Here is a 21,008-nt window from a genome sequence, read left to right on the forward strand (position 1 = left end):
TTACCTGCCATAAAATACAGATACAGATGGATGGATGGTATGCATTTGCTGAATGAATTGCATAACAAATAAGTTAAAACTAGACCCCTAGGTTCTTCAAAATATAGAATGTTTTAGGTCGCACACCCTTTTATTTGTCAGGGTTAGCACTTTTCAAGTCACCAACAAATATATAATTACTTGTTATTAAACACTTAAATTATATACTTATGTTTAAAGCTGCCAACTTGTCTTCTATTTTTCAATAAAATCTGCAGAATATTTTCTTCTCACCTGGACAGATATGCAAGGAAAGATATACTGTATGTATAGGGTATAGGTAACAGCTCAGATACAAGAACCAAAGATTCATCTCTCATCTCCTGCCCATTGACCCACAGAGGCAAGCTATGGCTAGTAGGTAGACCAGTTCTCCAGGTGTTGTACTTGACAATAAATTGTGCCTGAAGCTGTTCAGAGAGAGCAGTCTGTGACCCACCACTGGTTAAACCTGAATCCTAGAGAGAGCATAGGCACACAACCGCAAGTTATACAAGCGGAAAAATTGTGGAAAAATTGACTCTTAAAAAAGAAACCCATGGTGGACATGCTCAACCAAAGCTCTCCAGGTGGGAAGCACAATTTAGGGCATTAGAGAATGTTTGTGCGTATGTATAGATACAGAAGTAGAATCTTGGGAGCCCTCATCAGAGGGAGCCAAAAGTAGTGAGAGTCAGCAAGGGAATTAGGATGCACACCAAAGGAAACCAACACTAAGGAAGAATTTTCATGAAGATGAGTCAGTAAGACCTGACCCACAGAAAAAAGCTCAATGCCCGACTAGTCCCCAAATGGCTAACTGTATGGTTATATGAATGCTATGCAGATAAGTTCCTGACAACATGGATGTAGCATCTGGGGTAATGGGTAATTTATGAGACTTCCACTGTCAAATTTTCAGGGCTCCTTCTCACATTGACTTGTCTTAATTTGCATTGATAATGTGATTATGTGATGTTTATAGAGATAGGATTGTAGAATCAGTAAAACTTGCTTTCAGGTTATTTAAAGGATCACCTTGGGTCTGACACATCAAAGTATTCTTACTGAGAACTGGAGCTATTCGGCCAATACTCCCAACATACATACATTTAATTAACATACCAGAAACAATTTTTAGAATGAAACCTATCCACAGATTTCAGATGAATAGCGTGACCCCCCCACCCCCCCCCCCCCCAAATAATAACAAATGACAACTCTTGTATGACTTCAAAAAGTAAAAACTTAGTAAAGTGTCTCTCAAATAAAGAAATACAATTTTTTCATCCTTAAAGAAGATATCTACAAAACAATCATCGTTTTCATGTGGAGGTCAACTCATTAAATTGTCCTTTGATGTACAAAAGCCATGTACAGCGGATGCTACAGAAATGTCCAGAAAATAACTTCTTATCGCTTTACAAAGATGAAATAAGTACTTAATAAAAATATAAATCCTTCCTTCTCTCTTGTGCGTGGAAAAACTCCTTTCTTCTATCCTGGGGATGAAGACCTAAAGTGAAGAAAAATATAATATTACAGACACTAATTTGCAATATAAGATTGTACTTTTATTTTTATGACAGATCAGCAAACTGCAGTAAGAATGTTATTATCTTTAATCTGATTCTGAAAGTTAAAAGAGTAAACTCCAGGTAAAACACTAGATTCAGCCATAATTATGTAAAGTAATATAAGTTTTAACTGAACAGAGAAGAGGGTAGTAGAAAAGCTAAGTATTTCCTCTCTTTTTTTCAGGTAGACTTGTTTTCTGAAACTTTTATGTCCTTCCTGTTGCTTTAAAGCAGTATTAAACCCCAAAACAAAAATATAATATATTGCAGCTCATCAATCAGTGAACATGGTGACAGTTTTTTGAGTTTTTTGGGGGATTTTATCCCATTATTTTCACCTGCTAATCTAGTCAGTAGCATACTTCCTGTCTTGAGGTGTCTCCATTCTGAATGGAGAAGCAAAGGAGACACCTTGGACATCAACATTGTTAATCTGGGTAAAGGGTAGTGTAAACACACGATACAAAATTGGATGGAAAAATTTGTATGACAAGTTGTCTGCCGATTTTCGGATCGTTGGTACAGTGCTTTCGACAGCTGGATGTGAATTCAACATCCGATTTTCGTTTTATTAGTAAGGTATTCGTATGAAAAAAAAAATGCAAGAGCAAGACTATGCATACTCAGAAACGAAAGAATATATATAAAACTATTCAACACATTGGGGTTTATTTACTAAAGGCAAATCCAGGAAAATAAAAAACAGCATTTTTGCGTGTACATGATTGGATGATAAAATCAGCAGAGCTTCCCCTGATTTTAGATCTTCCCCTCAGATTTACAGCGACTGCACTTCCAAGTTCACTTTCAAGTGCACTTGTAGTGCAGAGTGGATTTGCCTTTAGTAAATCAACCCCGTTATGTCACTTCTGACGTTGTATTCTGTCGTACAAACATTTTCGTATTGTGAGTAACCTCTTCACTTTCGACATGAGACTAGCAAAAACGGACATTCGTTCATCCATAAATCTAAAGCCTCTTTCACTCCTCCATGACGTCATCATGGAGCTGGTGAATGTTAGAGACCTTGCACTCCTCCACCTTCCATTTGAGGATGCCCCACAGATGCTCAATAGGGTTTAGGTCTGGAGACATGCTTGGCCAGTCTATCACCTTTACCCTCAGCTTCTTTAGCAAGTCAGTAGTCGTCATGGAGGTGTGTTTGGGGTTATCATTGTTGGAATACTGCCCTGTGGCCCAGTCTCTGAAGGGAGGGGATCATGCTCTGCTTCAGTATATCACAGTACATGTTGGCATTCATGGTCCCCACAATGAACTGTAGCTCCCCAGTGCCGGCAGCACTCATGCAGCCGCAGACCATGACACTCCCACCACCATGCTTGACTGTACACACTTCTTTGTACTCCTCACTTGGTTGCTGCCACACATGCTTGACACCATCTGAACCAAATAAGTTTATCTTGATATCATCAGACCCCAGGACATGGTTCAAGTAATCCATGACCTTAGTCTGCTTGTCTTCAGCAAACTGTTTGCGGGCTTTCTGGTGCATCTTAGTTGGAAGAGGCTTTCTTCTTGGATGACAGCCATGCAGACCAATTTGATGCAGTGTGCGGCGTACAGTCTAAGCACTGACAGGCTGACCTCCCACCCCTTCAAGGAAAACTGACTACACAGGGAACAGACACATATCAGAATGATATATTGGGGGTATCATACTGTACATTTTAGGAAGTTACAGCAACAGTTTTTAAAATAAATTAATACAAGCATTGTAAGCACACCTTTCAGTGTTGAATAGTTTGTCTCAACCCTCTAATTGCTACTTTTACTGGACAGCTGGGTCTGTTAAGGGACGTTGAGAAACAACAGACTTAGAAAACCAATGCAGTCACATATATATATATAAGAATTCATAAGCTGCAGTATATTAAAAACGAGATTTTTTTGGGGTTTAATATCACTTTAAGCTTAGTTGATCTGGCTTTGACATTGAAATTCTGCCAGATACAATAGGCTAAAATAGCAGGGAATCTAATTTCAGCCAGTTTGCTAGCATTCGTAAAGTGTCAGTAGTCTATAGGTATGAAAATTGGAGAAAAGACTATAAGATAATTGAGGTTTTTGCCTGTAGCAGCCAAATAGCATTCTTGTTATTTCCATAAAATGAATGGTAGAACCAGAACTCTTGCTTCAGTTTTTTCTTATTTTATTGTTTTCTATGATATAGTCCCGTTGTGGTATTATATTCGATGCCACCCTTAAGGGTCAATTCACTAAATTGTGTGAATTATTTAAACTCTGTTATTTAGTGTATCAAACGATAATTTTCATTCAAAGCATTCAATTCATACATATAAATACTGCATTAGTGCTAAATCATGATTTTTAAATAGTATTGAATGGTTTGTGTATTGAAAGCCTCACAAATCACAAGTTTTTCTTGCACCAGTTCCATATTCTTCTCCCTCTCAGCAGGCACTTTTATAGATCCACACAATTATTGACAGACCAAGGGCTAGCGGTGTTTTATGGGACAGCAATATTTTTTACTTAATTGACTTTTACATAAAAAAAAAAAAAATACCACAAAAATCGATAACATCAAATAAAGCATGCAGTTCAGTGCGCTGTGCTATAAAAGCTTCAGAGAGCTGCAAATAATTTTCATTTGTAAAATTAGCACATCAAGCATGGTAATGAAAATATTACATGCATTACTCTCTATTGATTTGGCCCTCATAGTAAGTAGTTTCAGCAAAGCTTTACAAAAGCAAATGTCAGTCCACAGAAAACTGAGATTTTACTTTTGGGCAGATGGTTCTTTTATTATGAATCTAAGATAAAAAACACAGGGAGCATGGCCTAACAGAATGAAAGTTAAAGTATTAGACATTCATGCTTAGAACAGACTTCTAGTAGATATAGCGAGTAAGTCAACAGAAACTGAATTTAAAGTAGAGCTATGGCCTTCCATTAAATTAAAGCGGTTAGAACTATATATGTATATACCGTAGCTCACAAAAGTGGGTACATCGCTCACATTTTTGTAAATATTTTATTATATCTTTTCACGTGACAACACTGAAGAAATGACACTTTGCTACAATGTAAAGTAGTGAGTGTACAGCTTGTATAACAGTGTAAATTTGCTGTCCCCTCAAAATAACTCAACACACAGCCATTAATGTCTAAACCGCTGGCAACAAAAATGTGTACGCCCCTAAGTGAAAATGTCCACATTTGGCCCAAGTAGCCATTTTCCCTCCCAATGTCATGTGACTCATTAGTGTTACAAGGTCTCAGGTGTAAATGGGGAGAATGTGTGTTAAATTTGGTGTTATCGCTCTCATTCTCTCATACTGGGCACTGGAAGTTCAACATGGCACCTCATGGCAAAGAACTCTCTGAGGATATGAAAAAAAGATTGCTAAGACCCTGAAACTGAGCTGCAGCATGGTGGCCAAGACCACACAGTGGTTTAACAGGATAGATTCCACTCAGAACAGGCCTTGCCATGGTCGACCAAAGAAATGAGTGCACATGCTCAGTGTCATATTCAGAGGTTTTCTTTGGGAAATAGACGTATGAATGTTGCCAACACTGCTACAGAGGTTGAAGGCGTGGGGGATCAGCCTGTCAGTGCTCAGAACAATACGCTGCATACTGCATCAAATTGGTCTGCATGGCTGCCATCCAAGAAGAAAGCCTCTTCTAAGTATGATGCACAAGAAAGCCTGCAAACAGTTTGCCGAAGACAAGCAGACTAAGGTCATGGATTACTTGAACCATGTCCTGTGGTCTGATGAGACCAAGATAAACTTATTTGGTTCAGATGTTGTCAAGCGTGTGTGGCGATAATACCAGGTGAGGAGTAAAAAGTCAAGTGTGTCTTGCCTACAGTCAAGCATGGTTTGGGGCTGCATAAGTGCTGGCGGCACTGAGGTGCTACAGTTCATTGAGGGAACCATGAATGCCAACATTTACTGTGACAAACTGAAGCCAAGCACGATCTCCTCCCTTCGGAGACTGGGACGCAGGGCAGTATTCCAACATGATAACGACCCCAAACACATCTCCAAGACGACCATTGCCTTTCTAAAGAAGCCGAGGGTAAAGGTGATTGACTGGTGAAGCATGTCTCCAGACCTAAACCCTATTGAACATCTGTGGGGCATCCTCAAATGGAAGGTGGAGGAGCCCAAGGTCTCTAAAATCCACCAGCTCCGTGATGTCATCATGGAGGAGTGGGAGGGGACTCCAGCGGCAACCTGTGAAGCACTGGTGAACTCCATGACCAAGAGGGTTCAGGCAGTGCTGAAAAATAATGGTGCCCACACAAAATAATGACACTGAGTTCAATTCGGTCATTTTCACTTAGAGGTGTACTCACTTTTGTTGCCAGTGGTTTAGACATTAACCCCTTCCCGCCGAGCGTACGCAGATGTGCGTACTCGGCTTCCGGGGGTTATACCGGGATGATGCCCACACCTGCAGGCATCATCCGGTACCGTCTTTTACAGCGGGCGATTGGCTATACAGCCATAACAACCGAAGCGGCTAAAAGCCGCTCGGGTGTTATGCCGGAGGAGCAGGAGGGGACGTCCCCCCCTCCTGCAGCCTCCCGCCGCTGTTACCGGTGCTCCCGATTGAGCGATCCGACGCCTCCGGCTGCTGGGGAGGAACTTGAATGAAGCCGGAAGCGGCTTCATTCCAGTCTCCTAATAGTAAACACGGAAGCAACATCATGACGTCACTTCCCGTTTACTCGGCTGCCAATGGCACCGGTTTTAAAAAAATATACAGTATTCAGAATCACAGTTTTTGGCGATCTGAATACTTTGAAGTGTAAAGGAGGGATCGGGGGTCTTTTAGTTGTTAAAACACTTCCACTGTGAGCTGCACTATCCGAGGAGAGGAACATGTGAAACACAAATGAAGAAGGATTTCAGCGGAGGGTAAAGGAAGATGTGTTTACTTTATGAGGCTTGTGCATCACAAAATAACTGAATTAACACACTTGTGATAAGCAAATATCTATGCTTTGCAGATAAAGGGAAGGCTTAATGGACCATTTGATCTTTTTCTGACATCATTTTTCAACATTTTAAAGATGCACATAGAATCATGTGAAAAACTAAGCAATAATGAATCATAAATTGTATGTCTTTGAGCATATTGCACAAATATATATTCAGGTGTTAAAACCCAACAAATGTAAAAATAATGTTTTAGGAATTTGTTAGAGCAGGGCAGAGATAGACCCTCTGTCTGTCTTTTGGGGGAAGTTTTTCTTTTTCCATCTCTGTGCCCGTTGATGAGATTTGCACTCACTTCCTGTCAGGACAGGAAATTATGAAAAAGCTATCCAAAGGGAAAAAAGCCCAAAACACATTTATAGACAGTAAGGGCAGGTCAAAATCTCTGACAAGTGTCTGGATACTGGATTCTACATTATGACAAACTAAGGCTGGCCTTATATTATATAATTTTCTTGTACAACTTTCCTTTTGATTTACTAAAACCATAAATCCAAACTTTCAATTTGTATGCAATCAGGTAGGCCCTTGTACTACATAGTTGAAGGTAAATCTAAAGGAAATTAAACAAGATATTATATAATGTATGACCAGCTTAAGTATTCGGACACATTAAGTCTGTATAATAACAGAGGCATGTTTTATGATGACCCTTGATGCCCACTTTAAAAAAAAGAATTAATAAAAAAAAGTTCTGATCATGTATTTATTGCAATGATTGCCTTTCTGTTGATAACTGAACTCTTGTATTTCTTGTAAGAAAGATATACAGTAAGGGGAAATGTTTAAAATGGAACAGAATGAAAATACAAAAGGCAGAAAGAAAATCCTGACTGAAATTTTAACTCATCCCTACTTTGTCCAAAACTAAATAATATCAGTTTGGCTGAAATTAGGCTTTAAAAGCTAAATTAACCTTTTCCAGAAAATATACTATGCGGCCAAGGGACCCCTGTTGGTATTAAATAATGTGACGCTTTAACCGCTTGCTACCCGCCCACCATCACATGATGGCTGAGTGGTGCAGCTCTTGTTCTGGGTGGGCGTCATATGACGTCCATCCATTTAAACAGAGAATGCGTGTGCGTGCAGCCCTGTACTGCCGGTGGCAGCATGTCACTGAGACACGGCTCGTCACCAATGGGGGTGAACAGCCATTGGGCATGGCTGTTTACCAAGTTATCATGGGCGATCACAGATGGTACCTCCTCACCTTACAAAGGCCAGGCTGGGAGGGACAGTGGGGGCAATGGTAGCTAGTGTCTCTTTGAAATCCTCTTTTGCTGCACACGCAACATTTTTTTTGCAGTCTTCGGCTGGCAAGTGCACGTCGGGGGCAATGTGTTCCTGGGAACCACTGCTCGTCACCGACGCTGGTAAACAGCCATTGGCGGGCGGCTGTTTACCACGTGATCGGCTGTGATCCATTCACAGTCAATCACTAAATGTAAATACAGGCCAGTAACTACCTGTTACCGGCTCTTTCCTCCTTACACACCGTTTCCAGTGTGAGGAGAGAAGAGCCAGGAGCAGTGAGTTACAGATCTGTGTTCTGTAGTATCTGCACCAACACCAAACTTGTCCCATCGCCCCCCATTGTCATCTGTCACCCAACAGTCACCACAGTCACCCCATAAAGTGCACCTGTCACATAAAAAACTCAATAAATTACCAATGTGCATATACCACTGGTGCAAACCTCACTAGGTTGCCAAATAGATATGAACTTGATATAAATAAATGTTTAAAAGTGATACATAAACCGTGATAGTCCAATACCAAAAATGCAAGTATATAAAAAATAAATTAATGTATATATAAAAATAGTCCCAAAAGTGTAATGCCGCGTACACACGATTGGACTTTGCAGCGGAGGTCCGCCGAACTTTCCGAACGAGCGGACCTGCCCACACACAACAAACCGCCGAACTATGGCGGGAGTCCGGACTTTTGAAATGAACGGACTTGCCTACACACAGAGAAAAGTCCGTTCATTTTGAACGTGGCTCCAGGTAGACGGGACTAGCGAAGGAGGTCAACGTCACCGCCTCCATTTGCGAGATTGACACCTCGCTGGCCCTGTCACCTGGTATGGACTTAAAGGGGAAGCTCTACGCCAAAAAAACAACAACAACCCTGGCCGTTGGTTTCAGGGTCTGCGGGCGGGGGGCTTATCGGAATCCGGGAGCCCCCGTTAATAAGGGGGCCCCCAGATACTGACCCCCCACCCTATGTGAATGAGTATTGGGGTGCCATGCACCCCTACCCATTCACCTGGTGAAAAAAGTGTAAAGAAAAAAACACAACACATGTTTTTAAAATAATTTATTGCACATCTCCGGTAGTCTTCCATCTTGGGGGGTCTTCTCGCCGGACTCCTCCGCTATCTTCTGCTAGCTCTTTTACTAGCGGAGGAGCCCGGCTTTCTTCTTCATCATCACTGCCGTCCGGGGGTCTTCTTCCGACTTCGGGGGTCTTGTCCCCCTCTTCGGGTCTTCTTGCCAGGCCTCCGCTTTCTTCTTCCAGCTCTTTTACTAGCGGTGGCCCGGTCTTCTTCTTCCTTCTTCATGTTGACTCGACGCTCTCTCTGGTCACAATGACAGGGACGCGATGTGCAGCGACTTATATAGGGACAATGGGTGGGGTCACGGGTGATGTCACATGGTGACGCCGCCCCCTTATGATGTCACCGTCCCAGTATCCTCCGGGACTGTGACATCATACGGGGGCAGGGTCACCATGTGACATCACCAGGTGACAGAAGACCGGGCCACCGATAGTAAAAGAGCTGGAAGAAGAAAGCGGAGGCCCGGCAAGAACCTAAGAGGGGGACAAGACCCCCAAAGTCAGAAGAAGAGGTGGCGGCAACAGAAGACCAGGCGACCACTAGTAAAAGAGCTGGAAGAAGATAGCAGAGGCCCAGCAAGAAGAACTAAAGAGGAGGACAAGACCCCCGAAGTCGGAAGAAGACCCCCGGACAGCGGCGGCGAAGAAGAAGAAAGCCGGGCTCCACTGCTCCCGGATTCCGATAAGCCCGCCGCCCACAGACCCCGACAAACAACGGCCAGGGTTGTCGGGAAGAGGCCCTTGTCCTCATCAACATGGGGACAAGGTGTTTTGGACAAGTCCGTTCATTTCAAAAGTCCGGCGGACTAGCACACAGACGACCGGCAGTCCGGCGGACAATTTTGAGTCAAAACTTCTTTCTAAGTCCGCCGGACTTTTGGAAAGAAAAAGTCTGCCGGAGCCCACACATGGGCAGATTGTCCGCCGGATAGTCTGATCGCGTACACGGCATAAAACAAATATTAAATAATAAAAAAATTGTTGAAATGATATAAAACGACCCCAAAAAATTTGCGTGCCAAGTCCAAAAAATAGATCAAAAAATCAATCCAACCAAAGTCTTATGTGATAATTAAGTGCTTGGTGACGATAAACACAGGAACAAAATCCAGGTGACTTTTAAGTGCTCCTCCTCTTGGGTCCCCACTCACCAGCTCCAATAACCCCTACAGGGCTATCTCACATAGCATATAGGCTTGATGTACCGATACTGTTTCCCAAGATAGATCATGCAGCTAGGCTCCAACCTTTCCAACCAGTATCCAGATCCTATGGACTTTTTAAGGATATCCCGCAGCTGGACCAAATTAGGTGTGCAAAAGATCTCTCTCCAAGCCCAGATCAACCAGTTGTGCTCCTCTCCTCATGCTCTCTCCAATATCCAGTATAGATAAGGTTTCCATGCAAAAAATTATATATGGGCTCCCATAGTGTAGTATTTAAATAAGGAAATATTTTAATTCCAAAATTAAAACAGTAAAAAAAGAGGGACAAAAAAAGTTAAAAATAAAAACAAATGTTCCACACTATGGAAATTCCTCACAAAGTCCTACAACTGAAGGACATGCCTATTGGTCCACCAACCCCATCCACCACATGCCCATTTATTCTGCCTGTCTGTCCAGGTCCCGATATGAGATGATTATGCGATTTCTTCATTTTAGCAACAACACCCAGTGCCCTCCCCGCAATCATCCAAATTACAAAAAGTTATAAAAAAATTTGGCCACTGATAAATTTCCTTTCCCAACGATTGCAGAACTCTATGTCCCCATTCCCCTTTTCAGGCCGGCTAGGAATAAAGCAATACATTCATAGCAAAAGGGCCAGATATACAGAGTCAGATTTTACAAGCTCTGTAAGATAGTCACGGAACATATATGAAGGAAGAAATTCACAGCTCCAGCCCCCGGCCTACATGGGCACAACTGGAAAAATTGTATGGGACCTGGCATACCCACTTCTGAAAAAAGAATATCACATATACTTTGACAACTTCTACACCAGCATGCCCCTTTTCAAACACTTATACATCGCAAGAAATCTGGCCTGTGGAACCTGCAGAAAGATTAGGAAGGGCTTCCCACAATCTCTAGTGAACAAAAAGCTGCGAAGGGGGGAAAGAGCAACATTGAGATGCAACAAGGTGTTGGCCTTGAGGTGGAAGGATAACAGGAACGTGCACATGATGCCCACCATCCATGATGACACTACAATTGAGGTTCAAAGAAGACAAGGTCCCATTGAAAAGCCAACATATGTCCAAGACTACAATCTCTACTTGGGGGGGTGGATTTCAATGATCAAATGTCCCGTTTCTGGTACAAGGAGGTAGCAATTTATCTCATCCATTTGGCCATTTATAATTCCTATGTAGCCTACGCCCCACCCCCTTCCTAAAATTCATAGAAGAAGTTGTCACGTCCCTAATCTATCAACAAAGACCCCCCCAGAAAACCTTCACTCTGATGCTGTTAGCCGACTTCATGAGCACCGCTTCCCGTACAACATTCCACCATCTGAAGCAGGCTGCAGACCGCAAAAAAATGTTGCGTGTGCAGCAAAAGAGGATTTCGAGACACCAGCTACCATTGCCCCCACTGTCCCTCCCAACCTGGCCTTTGCATTGATGAATGCTTCCAACTTTATCATACAGCCCTAAAATATTAGCCCATATTTTTAACTATTTCCCCATTTCCATCATCTGTGCTGACCCTGGCCTGTTTTTTGACTATGTCTCTGCCTACCGTTTGGACTTCTTCCATATGAAGTGACCCTGGCCTGTTTTATCAATGACAACTTCTGCCTACTGCTTGTACATAAACTGACCCTGGCCTGTTTTATGGACTATGCTTTTGCCTAATGCTTGGACTCATCTGTTGCCCTGCTACTGTAGTACACAGGGGTCTCACATATGTGAGGGGCTCCAGAATAGTTTTTTTGGATGGAGAAAAAAATGTTTTTTGTTTTCTCTGGGTTTTGTCATTTCCAGTTTAGGGTCTGGAGTCCAGAGGCTTCATAGAGATTTGGGTGGGCTAAGCCCCTAGCCCTGTGGCCCTGTGCACAAGTCTTACCTGATTGCCTAATTGCGGCCCTCAGCCTGCTGCTGACTTACTGCCTTCATGCCTCTGCCTGCCGCATAATTGGACCACACCCCTGCCTGCTACCTCAACTATGCAAATAATTAGCTGTAGCAAGAGGCAGTATGTCTATGAAGGGCTGGAGAGCGGTACAATAATGAGTGTCTGCAGGGAGCAGTGTACCAGGATCAATATTATGGCTATGCTGGCTGTCTCTGCCTGGAAAATTTCTATAGACAAATGCTTTGGCTGTGCTGACAATATCCCTGTGCTGACTATAGACAATATTGCCTGCTGACTGGATAATTACTATTGCTGTCGCTAAGCACATCATTGCCTGCAGCCTGGACCAGTGCTCTCCTCTGTGGACACTACTAAAAGCATAGGTAATACTTTTTTTTACCCTTTCCGCAATAGAATTTATTTTGGACTGTAATTCTTGGTATGTACATGCTATGTGTTAGAAATATGAAGGGCCTTCAAAAATGATAGGTTGCCAGGAATTTATATGTAATTTATGCTCCTAGAATGCCTGATGGTGCTACTTGGATTTTGGGCCTCTGTATGTGGCCAAGCTGTGTAAAAGTCTCACACATGTGGTATCCCCATACTCAGGAGGAGTAGCAGAATGTATTTTGGGGTGTAATTTTTGCTATTTATTTGCTATGTGTTGGAAATATCATATAAATGGACAACTTTGTGTAAAAAAAATGTGTTTTCATTTTTTTCCCCACATTTTCCAAAAACATCTGGAAAAAAATGAATCGTTCAAAGGACTCATTATACCTCATAGATTTTACATTTGGGTGTTTGCTTTCCAAAATTGGGTCATTTTGTAGGCAATTCCATTGTCCTGGTGCTCCAAGGCCTTCAAAAGTGTAATAGGTGGTTGAGAAACGAGATGTGTAATTTATGCGCGTAGAACGCCTGAAGGTGCTACTTCAATGTTGGGCCTTTGTATGTGGCCAGGCTGTAGAAAAGCCTCACACATGTGGTATTGCCATACTCAGGAAGAATAGAAGAATGTATTTTGGGGTGTAATTTGCTGTATGCATATTCTCTGTGACAGAAATAACCTGTTAATATCACAATTTTGTAAAACAAAAAAAAAAATCTTTATTTTTAAGAAATTGTGGGAAAAGATTACAACTTAAAAAACTCACCATGATACTTAATACCTTGGAATGTCTACTTTCTAAAAAGGGATAATTTGGGGGGTATTTGTACTTTCCTGACTTGTTAGGGCTCTTTCACATGGGGCGGATCAGTGGATATCTGCTTGCTCAGTGGGGATTGCTCTGTCGATCCCCGCTAAGCAGGAAGATGACAGGTCTGTGTCTGCACACTGATGGACCTTGCAGAGCGCTGCTCTCCCCTATGGGAGATCGGATGACAACGGACCACAGAGTCTGTCATCGGCCAATCCGATCCGTAGAAGGATGGAAAAGTAGGTTTTTCCTCTGTCACACTTTTTTGGATCGGATCGGATGTCAGCGGACATGTCACCGCTGACATCCGACGCTCCATAGAGGTCTATGGAGCATCCGTTCAGGTCCGCCTGAAAAACTGACAAGCAGACCCGAACGGATTGGCCATGTGAAAGAGGCCTTAGTATCTCAAGAAATGAGATAGGCCTTCAGTACATCAGGTGTGATCAGGTGTGATAAATTTTCAGTGATTGGCACCATAGTTTGTAGACGCTATAATTTTCACAAAGACCAAATAATATATACCAATTTTGTTATTTTTACCAAAGATATGTAGCAGTATAAATTTTGGCCAAAATGTATGAAGAAAAATTACTAATTTGTAAAATTTTATGACAGAAACAAAGAAAAAGGCATTTTTTTCACAAAATTTACGTTTTTTTTTAATTTATAGCACAAAAAATAAAAAAAACACTATTGATTAAATACCACCAAAAGAAAGTTCTATTTGTGTGAAAAAAAAGATGCAAATTTCATATGGGTTGCATGACTAAGTAATTGTCATTCAAAATGTGGGAGCGCTGAAAGCTGAAAATTGTTCTGGGCAGGAAAGGGGTATAAGTGCCTCGTATTGAAGTGGTTAAATGTTCATTCATTTATTTTTCATATATGTAGACCTTTTGTCCCCCCCCCCACCCCCCAGAAGCTAAAAAAAAAGTCCCAGTTAGCAATTCTCATATCCTGCCTTGTTGCTAGGATGTGAAAACTGTTGATTTTCCTTCCTGTAATGCTGGGAGTGAGCATCCAATGGTTTTAATGTCTTAGCAACAAGATGGGATCTGGGAATTGCTAACTAGGAGATTTTGGCCAGACTTTCTAGGGGACAAAAATGGCCTACAAGTATGGCAATATAATGAATAATTGTTTTTCAAAGCTGCACAGTTTTTTAATACTTACTGAAGCCCCTTGAGTGCATGGGCTATTTTCTGGAAAAAGTGAACATAGCCTTCAAGAAGAAAAAAAATTGCTCTGGTCAGAATGGACAAATGGTCTGTTTTTTTAAACTGATTAGCTCATCGCTTCTTCTGCTCTCTTGTCTTCCTAGACTCTCCTTTTGTAATAGCCATAATAAGTGCGGCAATTAAAATTTCACTCGAGATCATGAAACTCAACCCCATATATTTCACCCTCAAAGTCATTGAAAGTTGTAAAGTGTCACACTAGCACCACAACTGATATACCCACTTTACAGACAGACACGTTAACACTAAAAGACAGAAACGTACCTGCTTGTGTGTGAGTTCGTTGATTCACATTTTCAGATATAGAAGACCCAGTAGCTGCGGATGTGAGGAGATCAGGTTTTGATGCTGACTCCTGCAACTGACCCGAATATCTCTCAGGCTGCAGGAGATTAAGAAATGAGCCACATTTTCCATCAGGTCCTGGAACCATTTGAAATTCTGGTACTGAATGGTGGTGATACACAGAATTAACATGGGCAGGGGGTCCAAAATGGTGGAAATGCCAGAGATCAGCCTGCTGCTGGTGCTGCTGGTAGACTGCTGTGGATGGGTAGTGTTCAGACGGTGAGCCCAGTGGTGATAATACAGGAGATGTCATCTGAACAGGAGGGTTGGATTGATAGGGCTTTGTCCAGGTGTAATCTTCCATCAGCACATTACCGCCTGAAATATCAAGAACAGAAACTGCAAATTGGTGGAAATAACAACATTTCAGAAAGGTAATACTATAGTGTATTTCAAGCCACGGTGCATATTGGGAACACATACTGAGTAAGTAATGTAGTTTATCTGAAACTAATGTTTGATGTGAGCATCTTTGTAACAAACTTTGTTGTGTTTTATTTTATGATAATATATATAAAAATTTGACTGCTCTTTAATTTTACATACGTGCACACTCCTAATTTGTAACAGGCATAAAGACTTAAAGAGAACACCTAGTCTATGTTGCAACAGTTTTAATATCTATTTTATCAGCCTTTCCAATAATGCCATTTTAGTCAGTACACATTTTGAGTTGCTATTGTGATGTTTACTTGAGTGACTTTTAAGAGCCTATGTATATACATTTTTCTGTGTGAATGTGTCAATTTGCACAGGTGAAACAAATCTTTACTGTAATTTGTATAGTATGTTTATTTCCTAGGATGGTCAGCACCATCTAGTGGAATGAATACAATATTTTTCTTGATTAAGGTTTCATGAAAAATATCGCCACCTGATGGCACTGACAATTCTAGGCAATAAACTTATAGGCATATTATGGTGAAAATTTGGTGTGCCTATGTGAATTAGTGACACATTTGCAATGCAAATGTTTCTACATAGACCCTCTTAGTTTAACTTTCACATTTTTACATGATTGCTGTTTTATATTTTTATTACTGTATCATGCATACTGATTTGCACTGTACATTGTTTTTCTCTGCTGGGAGCATAGTGCTGGATTTTTACACAGGAAGCAAATAGAAATCACTATATGTTGTACTTAAAGTGGAAATTTTTTTGGGGGGGGGACTGGGGCTTTTTTTTAACCCTGCTAACCTAACTTCATATAATGCCTTACCACCATAACCCTAACATATAGACTAACCCTTGAATACAATCCTGAAATGAAACAATTCTAAATACTTGTCAATTACAAATGAATAGATGATGAAAAACGGAAAAGGAAAGGCTGCCTTCAGTGAAGGCTGCATATCAGAATGATCCCTAAATCCAGAGATTTAGGCAGCTGAGTTTACATGTAAATATTGATTTTTCCTGGAAAAATCATACTTGGAGATTCTCCCTTCAGTCTCTCTGACAATCTCTTTTGGTCCTTATATGTGATGGATGACCTCGCTAACCAAACTGGTATAATCCTTACCTGAATTGTAACCATTGCTAATTCCCCTACCCATTGACTTTACTTTAAACAAATCTAACTTTCTAACTGAACCTTAACATTAAACAATCCCATCCTGCAGTATATGGCTTATAGGGCTCCTGTAGTTGGGCATTTCCATTTGAATGCCACTCGAATGCATATGCTCAAATGGAAAACAGCATATGGCAAGAAAAGGCTGAGTTTGCCCTGTTTTGCCTGCAGTTCAAATACACCTCTAAAGGACATGCTGCACCCAAAGAAACACAACACAAAGCAGATCAAATGCAACCTCTGAGCTTTAATTACACTGCTCTATTACAGTGTTTCTCAACTCCAGTCCTCAAGGCGCCCCAACAGGTCATGTTTTTAGGCTTTCCATTATTTTGCACAGGTGATTGCATCAGTTTCTCTGCCTTAGTAATTACCACAGCCGTTTCATCTGAAGGAAATCCTGAAAACAAGACCTGTTGGGGCGCCTTGAGGACTGGAGTTGAGAAACACTGCTCTATTGAAGTCAATAGGAATTTGCTGACCCACATTTGATGTGTGTTTCAAACGCAATTCAAACAAAGGAAAACAACAACCTTCTACTTGAGCCCTTTTCTGCACTAGGAGTAGTACCAACATATCCTCATAGTCCTATGCCAAAACACTAGTTCACCAACACCAAGACACTACTGCTGAAAGTAATTGATCTGCATATTCTCTTATCTAGTGCAGTGGCTGTCAACTTATGAGCTAAAGAGGACCTCAAGTGTGGCCTCTGACATCACTAAATCATCACGGCACATAATGTTTAATAATGTATTATGTAATGCTTGAGAGGACTGTCCGAAACTGCAGAACTAATAGAGGAAATGAGGGTCAGAGAGTGTGGCTACATTTTTGGCCAGGGATATGCTACAGAAAACAATACTAAACTGAGAACATGTTACATGAGGCTAGTAGAGATCAATGCTATTACCCTAATCAACATTCCCAATACAGCCTGCTGAGGTCAGAGGGCTGCAAAACATATACCAAATGGCCACAAGTTGGGCACCAGGGATCTAGTGGCATGTCCTTGGAAATGCAGAGCCAATCAGATCAACAATTCAGTCACATGGAGAGTGCGTTGTTTGCAGTAAGCCAGGGGTAACAAATGGGAGCTGTCCTTGCTAGGTTGTTTTTAAAGGTGCAACTTCTGGGGCTGTGATTCCCAGCGAGTTATTGAACTGGAACAATTATGCAGCCAATGATGCTGGAACTTCTGAAGCACATTTGCCTTTTCTTTTTGAAAGAAAAGAAGAATTATAAAGTACTAGTGTGCTTATTTGTCATATTTTAAATGCTCAGGCAAGCCACTTCTCATGGGTTCTGATATTTTGACTTCCCCCCAGAACAAGTATAGAAATAAGAAACACTGCAACTCATTCAAGGCATGCTTTAATCCAATCTGTGACTTAAAAGTACTTAAGTCAGAGACAGCCAGGCAAGTAGCATTTTCAGAAAGAGACAGCAATGACAGTCCCTGTACTCTTATGACAGTGTCACTTGAAGGATATTGCTGTTGACATAGATGCCACAGACAAGGCCGTATTTAGCTATCATGCTGCCCTACAAACACCTAAAAGAGGATGCCGTGGTAGAAGCTCCATCATCTCATTATCTTAGGAACAACAAGTGCTTGAATGTGCCATTGTGATCTGCTTTATATGCTATAACTGTATAGACCATGAAACAAGAGGCAGTAGAGAGATGTTTAATTGTTTCCATGTACAGTTCTCTATATTTAGCCTTAATTTCATAATTAAAGGCTAAACTGGCACATGCGAACAGGCAAAAAAATTTGTGTGAACATGGCGAACACCGTTAAGGTTTATGGGATACGAACATAAAAAATCAAAAGTGTTAATTTAAAGGCTTATATGCAAGCTATTGCCATAAGAAGTGTATGGGGACCCGGGTACTGCCCCAGGAGACATGTATCAATGGAAAAAACTTTTAAAAACTGCTATTTGTTCAGGAGCAGTGATTTTAATAATGCCAAAGTTAAACAGTAAAAATGAAATATTCCTTTAAATATCGTGCCTGGGGGTTCAGCTTGGTCTGCCTGTAAAGTAGCGCATCTTTCTGATGTTTATTACAGTCCCACAGCAAAATTACATTTCTAAAGGAAAAAATGTCATTCAAAATTGCACAAGACTGTAATGTATTGTCCAAGCAATATAGATGAAAAACCATTGAAAAAAATGGTGTGCGTGCCCCCCCCCAGGCCAGGGGAACACCACACCAAAATAAAAATAAAAAAATGGCCTGACCCCCCCCCCCCCTAAATCCATACCAGACCCTTATCCAGGCATGCACCCTAGCAGGTTAGGATATTAAAAAGAAAAAAGTCCCGCCGACTGATGTCTCTTGGCTTTGACAGCTGTTATATAGGCACAGGGCGGGGCCACCCAGTGACATAAATGGGTGACCCCGTCCCCTCTGGCATCACATGAGTGATTGAAGATGGATGGACATAGTGGGACACTTATTTTTTTAATAATGGAGTTTTCTCCTGCCGTTTTTACATTTTTGACACTTTTTTGGTGAATGAGTAGGGGTCCAATGTACCCGAAACCCAGTCACATAGGGTGGGGGGCCAGGATCTGGGGGCCCCCTTGTTAAAGGGGGATTCTAGATCCTGATAAAAGCCCAACCTGCAGACCCCCACAACCATTGGGCAAGGGCTGTGGGGATGAGGCCCTTAGGGGGGACCTGGCCTGGTATGGCCTAGTATGGTTCAGGAGGGGGGCATTCGCTTGTCCCCCCCATCCTGACCTGCCAGGTTGCAGGCTCGGATAAAGGGACTGATATGAATTTTGGCCCCCACGTAATTTTTTTTAAATGTTGGTGCAGGGTTCCCCTTAAAATGCATACCAGACCTAAAGGGCCTTGTATGGATTTTGGGGGGGACATCCACGCCATTTCTTAAAAATATATATATACTAATCTGCAAGAGAGACTGAATATCTAGTCTACACGAAATGCAGAGTATATGTATGTATATATATATATATATATATATGAAATACACTGCCTGCATGCTGCTAACTAACCTGCCTGCTTAATATAGCTCAATCTATCTCCGTCCACACACTATACACGGCCGCTATGTAGGCAGCCTTATATAGTGTGGGGAGTGGACTTGTCCCCCTGAGCCATGATTGGCCAAAGGCACCCTGCCTTTGGCCAATTATGGCTCTCGCAGCAGAGTGCACTGTGATTGGCCAAAGCATGCATGTCAGGTGCATGCTTTGGCCAATCATCAGACGTCAATGGACTGCGATCTCACAGTGCATTATGGGGCATTCTGTGGTTCTCGAATGTGTCGCAAACACCCCATATGTTAGGGTGTTTGTTTACTCGCAAACTAACCTATGTTTGAGTCGAACTTACGTTCGACTAAAACCGCAGGCTCATCCCTATTGCCAACTCTAACTTTGCTGCCCTAGGCTCTGAACGATGAGTACCATTATGTTAAAGGGGTTGTAAACCCTTGTTTCACCTTATTCCATCCTATGCAATAAGGTGAAAAAACACCTGGCAGTGACCGGCCCTGTAGCCCCCCGTTTTACTTACCTATTCCCCATATTTTCCTTGGCAGGGACATGCTGTCCCTCTCTCCACGGGGTCCTGGCTCTTGATTGGATAGATTGATAGCAGCGCATTGACTCCCACTGCTGTCAATCAAATCCAATGACACGGGCATCGGGGGGTGGGGCTGAGTCCGGCATTCATGTCTGTGGATGCTAATGCTGGACTCGGGAGTGCGCCTGCAAGGTAACCCCCCAGGAGCGCACTTCTCCTAGGGGGGTTTCTGATGCGGGGAAGAGCCGTAAGAGCTGCCGAGGGACCCCAGAAATGGATGATTGGGGGCCACTCTGTGCAAAACGAGCTGCACAGTGGAGGTAAGTATGATATGTTTGTTATTTAAGAAAAAAAAACGAGCCCTTACAATCACTTTAAATACAGCCCTGATCACAGATGCTATTGCCTGGAGGTTTCAGTTAAAAAACTCCAATTAGGAAGTATCAGGACAAACTAATGGCTCTCATGGGAGTCTAATGGGAGTCATTATTGAATCCCATTTAATTAGCATTCCTCCTAAGAAGAAAAGAGTCTGATAAATGCTAATTGACAGGTTAATGTGTCATTACATTTGGTGCTATGGCTAACAAGCCTCACTAATGGATCGTGAGACCTGCTAACCGCGACAAGTTCACACTGTAGGGATGCCCTTATGCACATCTATACCAACACTTGCAAATGCTTGAGATTTTCTGCGAATTATAGTTAAATTTGACTGCATATTTATTTGTCACGGATTAATACAGAATTACCAAGCTAATAAGGCTATGAGCAGTAGCTAATAGCATAGCATCATTTTATAAACCAAAAACATTTGTTCCAAAGACACATTTCGGAGTGTCCAGATAATAGTTTATTATATTTGTATGGAAATGTTTGAATCTAATTGGTTGACTATAAAAAAAAAAAACACTGAGTTTGTTCATAAAAAATACTTTATAATGTTCTTTTTTCAGGGATCTGTTATAAAACTTTAAATTGCATGTTAGTTTCAGAGAAGTCATATTACTGCCAATGAAGCTGCATATATTTTGCATCACTGTTATTGGG

The 21,008-nt window shown here is 41.7% G+C and overlaps 1 protein-coding gene across 1 annotated transcript in view; it reads right to left on the minus strand.

Moving 5' to 3' along the window:
- Nucleotides 1-1,211: 1,211 nt before the first annotated feature.
- VGLL1 (vestigial like family member 1) overlaps nt 1,212-21,008 on the minus strand; it is a 63,368-nt gene continuing 43,571 nt past the window's right edge. The window contains exons 3-4 of the mRNA XM_077490423.1: nt 14,735-15,136; nt 1,212-1,534 (exon numbers count right to left, since the gene is read on the minus strand). Coding sequence (XP_077346549.1) covers nt 1,461-1,534; nt 14,735-15,136 — 476 coding nt within the window. The 3' untranslated portion in view covers nt 1,212-1,460. The remainder of the gene's footprint in view (nt 1,535-14,734; nt 15,137-21,008) is intronic.

Source organism: Lithobates pipiens, unplaced genomic scaffold, assembly GCF_037356315.1.
Source record: "Lithobates pipiens isolate NorthernLeopardFrog02 unplaced genomic scaffold, aLitPip1_a1.2 Scaffold_1, whole genome shotgun sequence".
Classification (NCBI taxonomy): domain Eukaryota; kingdom Metazoa; phylum Chordata; class Amphibia; order Anura; family Ranidae; genus Lithobates; species Lithobates pipiens.